General features: G+C 40.2%; 1 protein-coding gene across 1 annotated transcript; it reads left to right on the forward strand.

Annotated features, from left to right (window-relative positions):
* Positions 1–1,347: 1,347 nt before the first annotated feature.
* On the forward strand, positions 1,348–5,125 carry RKF3 (receptor-like kinase in in flowers 3). Its single transcript, XM_078295348.1, has 3 exons — positions 1,348–1,454; positions 2,270–2,369; positions 2,818–5,125. The coding sequence occupies exon 3, from the start codon at positions 2,995–2,997 to the stop codon at positions 4,978–4,980; it is 1,986 nt and encodes a 661-aa protein (XP_078151474.1). The 5' UTR covers positions 1,348–1,454; positions 2,270–2,369; positions 2,818–2,994; the 3' UTR covers positions 4,981–5,125.
* The last annotated feature ends 235 nt before the right edge of the window (positions 5,126–5,360 follow it).

Here is a 5,360-nt window from a genome sequence, read left to right on the forward strand (position 1 = left end):
AGTTCAAATAGTTCAAGCAAAAGCATTAAGTGTAATCAGAAAGAATTGTTTGGTCTTACCTTGTGGCAAACTCAAAATTGAGAATATCTTGAAAGGTGGTCCATTCAGATAAGAAATGTTGGTAATACTCTAGCTAAAATAAAACATGTCTAGCTTTGGAGCACACACGCCTCGTCATTTAACATCTAACTAAAAACAAAAACAATTTTACCGAAATTTTTATTAATATCCAAAAAAAAAAAAAAAATTCAAATTCTACACGCTTTTCAGCGGGATTTCTAAAAATGCCCAAACCGATGAGATTCTCACCGGTTTTGTTTTGTTGTTTTTTTTATAAAACAGAAGAAAAAATTATTTATTTATTTTTTGTATTAAAATATTAGAAATGTTTAATATATTACTTTGAAAATAGATGGAATACAATATAATTTGATTTATTAGAAAGACTGCGACAAATAACCCGGATCAACATTTTTCTGGTCGGATTTTTCACGGCTGTAAGAAAAAATTATTTATTTCTTTATGTGTTATTGGAAAAAAATATATATGCTTTGAATTTGAGTTATTGATCGCAGTTTAAAAGTTACTTCTAGGTAATAAAGAAAATATTGTAATTTTTCTAGTACATTTAATTTCTAAAAAGTTGTATCTATTTAGAAAATTCTTTTTGAAAAACAATCCTTAAATAATTTAAAGTTTTTTTTTCAAAAATAGATACAAGTTTTTATAAATTAAATGTACTACAAGGATGACAATATTTTTTGTATTTACTTAGAAGTGACTTTTGAACCGGGATCAATAACTCAGAATCTAAGTATTTTTATTTTTTTTCAATAACACATAAAGAAATATATTAATTTTTCTTATAACCGCGAAAAATCCGGCCTGAAAAATATTGATCTGAGTTATTTGTCTTAGTCTTTCTAATAAATCAAATTATATTATATTCCATCTATTTTCAAAGAAATATATTAAATAATTTTAATATTCCAATACAAAAAATAAATAAATTAAAAAAAATCTGATTTGTAAAAAAAAAAAAAATTGAAAATTTCATCCTAACAAAATTATAGAACAGGAAATCTCACCGGTTTAGGCATTTTTCGAAATCCCGCTGAAAAACTTTTGGATATTAATAAAAATTTCGGGCAATTTTAACTTAAAAGTTAAAACTAACGATAAATCTTTACCTGAAAGACAGTGATCGATCTTTGACAACACACTGTTATAATTGAAGCCCAATTGATTTGGGCCAAAAGCCCATGTCGCTACACGGAAATTTATTTCCGAAGGAATTGAGCTGCTACACGGAAATTTATTTCCGAAAGTAGTTGAGCTACGGAGAGTCGGAGACAGAAAGAGAGACAGCCGAGCCGTGTCTTCTCTTCTCTGTCACTGTCTCCCTCTTCAAGAGCGCTATCTCTCACTGTGCGATTCTCCGAAGTTTGAAGCAGGTTCTTCATTTTACTTTCTCTTTTACATTCCCTTCTTTTTTTCTTACGATTTTTGGGGAATCTCACTCCGATCAGAGTAAATCGAAACATACCCACCAACCAGTCATTTTTTTTCTTTTCCAAATCGAGAAACCTGAATTGTTTTTTTTTTTTTTTTTTTTTTATCGATCTAATTGTTACTATATTTGTCACAATTGAGCAAAAACAGGATGCTATATTTGTTCCAATTGCAATTTTATGGAAAACTTGTATTGCACTTTCCTGATACCAAACTCGAATTGAGCAAAACACAAATGCTATATTTGCCCCATTTGCAAATTTATGGGAAACTGGTGTTGCACTGTCCTGTTACCAAACTCAAATACAATGTAAACAAGTTCATGGATGGTTTCAAGTTACACTTTGCTCCCTTATGCCTTTATAATATCCCTAATATTGACACGGTTTCAAATTGAATGTTGTTTATATAAACATTTCTTATGCCGGTGATTAAGAGTAAAATTTAAACTTAATCTATTTAACACGTCAAACTCATATACAAATCAACTGAGAGAAACCATCTTTTTTCAATGGTGCCAATGGAAAGTGGCTTTTCTCATTGTATATTAACACAAATTACGTGTTATTCAACATCGAATGGTTTTCCCTATTTGATTTTTGTCGCTTGACAATTAGTACTTCTTTCAGTTGAGATAAAAAATTAATCAATACAGTAACTGGATATGCGAAAAAACTTCCAATATTGAGATATGTTTATAGTATGACATAACAGTGGATGTGCTATGTTAATTGATTATTACATATTGTTCTTGCAGAACATTGCAATCAGATCAGACATAGAATTTTGTACACACTGTGTCGACTGAATAGGCGATTTAGAATATCCTTGAGAATTCTCTATCTGCATGTGCATAGGTACTGCTCTTCCTTCTTATTTTTTTATTTTGACAATTTATTTATATATCTATTATATATACGAAACACTATTCTTATCGATAAAAGAGAATACAAAAGTGAAAGTGTACATATGTAAATGGTAATTTATTAGATTTTACTATTACAGAATTTCTATCGATAAAAGAGAATACAAAGGTGAAAGTTTTTTTTACTATTACAGAACTCTTATCAAGAAAAGAGAATACAGAGGTAAAAGTGTACATAAGCCTTTGTACTTCACAAATCATGTAAACTGTAATATATTTAAATATGTTGTTCTCTGTCATATTACAGTTTTACAATTTCATGCTCACAGATAACAATTCTGTATGCTCATGTACTTTACAAAACATGTTACCAGTAAACACTTTTTTTCTTTGTTTTCAGTACAAAACCTGTAACACTTTCTTTTTCTTTTCTTTTTCAGTTCATTCCAAATCTAATTCTGCACTGGAATAGATACAAAGCAGTGAGCATCAATCCTATCTTACGTGGCATCAGCTATTTAATGCAAAAAGTTAGCTTGTTGAATTGAAGAGGGAACAGATACAGACGACGGACACAAGGAACCAATAAACTGAGAGAGAGAGAGAGGAGGGTATGAATGATGAATCTTCACCTGCTGCGATTGCTCCTCCTCTTCCAGCTGCTGTGGCAATACTCATTCCTACCTGTAGCAGTATCAACTACTACAAATAATACAAATAGTAGCTGCCCCCTGGATTTCAGCCTCTTACAGCCCTACCTGTCGCCGTCGCCCGTACCCTCCGACCCCTCTTCTCGCTGCTCCTTCGCCTTGCAGTGCCTCTACTTCCTCCTCTCCACCTACCTCCGCTCCACCTCTCTCTTTCTCCCTCCCTCCTCCTCCGATGATGCCTGCTGGTCCGGCCTCTCTGCCACTCTGACCGCCTCCCTCTTCCCCTCCTCCTTCTCCCTACCCTCCTCCTGCGGCTTCGACCCCTCCATCTCCCAGGGCTGCAAGAACATCTCCTCCCGTGCTGACTTTGAGGCTGTTGTCCCTCCCTCCGCCATCTCCTCCCTCTCCACAGCCTGCAATCGCTCCCTCGCCCCTGTACCCTCTTGCACTGCCTGCACCGTCGCCCTCAACACCCTCAAGGCCTCCTACCTCACCGGCCCTGACCCCAACAACGTCACCACCTGCACTGCTTACTCCTCCATCTATGCTGCCGCTTTCCATGCCCTCGGGCCCACTGACCCTGCCACTGCCAACTGCCTCTTCCTCCTCACCACCTCCTCTAATTCCTCCTCTTCCCACCCCTCTTCAGCCTTGATCTTTGGCCTGGTCTTTGGCCTTCTCGCATTGCTCCTGCTCTTGCTGGGATTCTGCTGGTGGTACCGCTGCAAGGGAAAAAGGGCCGCCTCACCCCTGCATGGGTCCTCCCTCCAGACCACTCCGCGGGCACTGGAATCCATAACCGCCAGCTCTACGGTGATCAAATTCACTCTTGATGAAATCCGAAAGGCCACCAAGAACTTCTCCAGAGAGAATATCATAGGCCGCGGTGGCTACGGCAACGTTTACAAGGGGATTCTGCCGGACCGGTCGCAGGTGGCCGTCAAGCGGTTCAAGAACTGCTCTGCTGCAGGGGAGGAGACATTTGTACACGAAGTTGAGGTGATAGCGAGTGTGCGTCACATCAACTTGGTGGCATTGCGCGGCTACTGCATCTGCACCACTCCGCTCGAAGGCCACCAGAGGATCATTGTCTGCGACCTCATTCCCAACGGCAGCCTCTATGACCACCTCTTCTCTCCTCTTGCCCTTCCTGCATCTGCATCTAAGGATCAAGAGAGCCGTAGCCGCAACAGCAGCCTCCCCTGGCCCATACGCCAGAAGATCGCCCTTGGCACAGCACGCGGCCTCGCCTACCTGCATTATGGCGCCCAGCCTGCTATCATCCACAGGGACATCAAGGCCAGCAATATATTGCTCGACTCGGACTTCGAGGCGAAGGTGGCTGACTTTGGTCTGGCCAAGTTTGCCCCTGAAGGCATGACCCATGTTAGCACACGGGTTGCCGGCACCATGGGCTATGTTGCTCCAGAGTACGCTCTGTACGGCCAATTGACTGAGAAGAGCGATGTATACAGCTTCGGGGTGGTGCTTCTCGAGTTGTTGAGCGGGAAGAAAGCTCTTATATCGCTAGGAGAGGGGCAGAGCTTTGTCCTAACGGACTGGGCGTGGTCGCTCGTTAGGCGAAGCCGGGCACTCAACGTCGTAGAGGAAGGAATGGAGGAGTGCGATCCTCCTGAGGTGATGGAGAAGCATGTGCTTGTTGCCGTCTTGTGCACCCATCCCCAGCTGCATGCACGGCCCACCATGGATCAGGTGCTCAAGATTCTAGAATCAGACTCAGCACTGCCATCAATTTCAATTCCTGACCGTTCGATCCCGATTGTGGCCAACAGAGAGGATATAGAGAGGTCAGTCTCCATCAGTAGCGGCGGGTCGGGCCAGTTGTTCAGCCCCACTGGATTCCAGACCTTTTCTTATAGGCATGATATGCAAGTTGTGGATTCCTCGGAATCATTGTCAGACAAATCAAGGTCATTTGTCAAAGATGAGTAAATTATTTTTCTCTTTGCGGCATATTTGATTTGTTAATATTTATCACTGCACTGGGTTAATCTGAGGAAGAAGAAAATTGTAGCAAGCTTCGTTTTTTCTTTGTTTTTGTTTCCTTTTACAATAATATTGTGCCGAAAGTTTTGTTTAGTTGCTGGATTAATCTGATGTGGTGGCAATTAATTCTGTCTGGGTTATTTAGATTTCATGTTCTTTTTGGTGATCAACAAAGGTGGAGTATCTAACTGTACAGTTAGCTGATACTGCCACATACAAGGGTGCTTCTGGTTGATGCATCCTGCATCCTGGGACGCGAGACAGAAGGCGGGCATGGAAATTGTGCTATACAATGAAACAGGAGCCATACAACTGGTCAGATACAA

This window comes from Carex rostrata, chromosome 30 (genome assembly GCF_964058835.1).
Source record: "Carex rostrata chromosome 30, lpCarRost1.2, whole genome shotgun sequence".
In the NCBI taxonomy this organism is placed as follows: Eukaryota; Viridiplantae; Streptophyta; class Magnoliopsida; order Poales; family Cyperaceae; genus Carex; species Carex rostrata.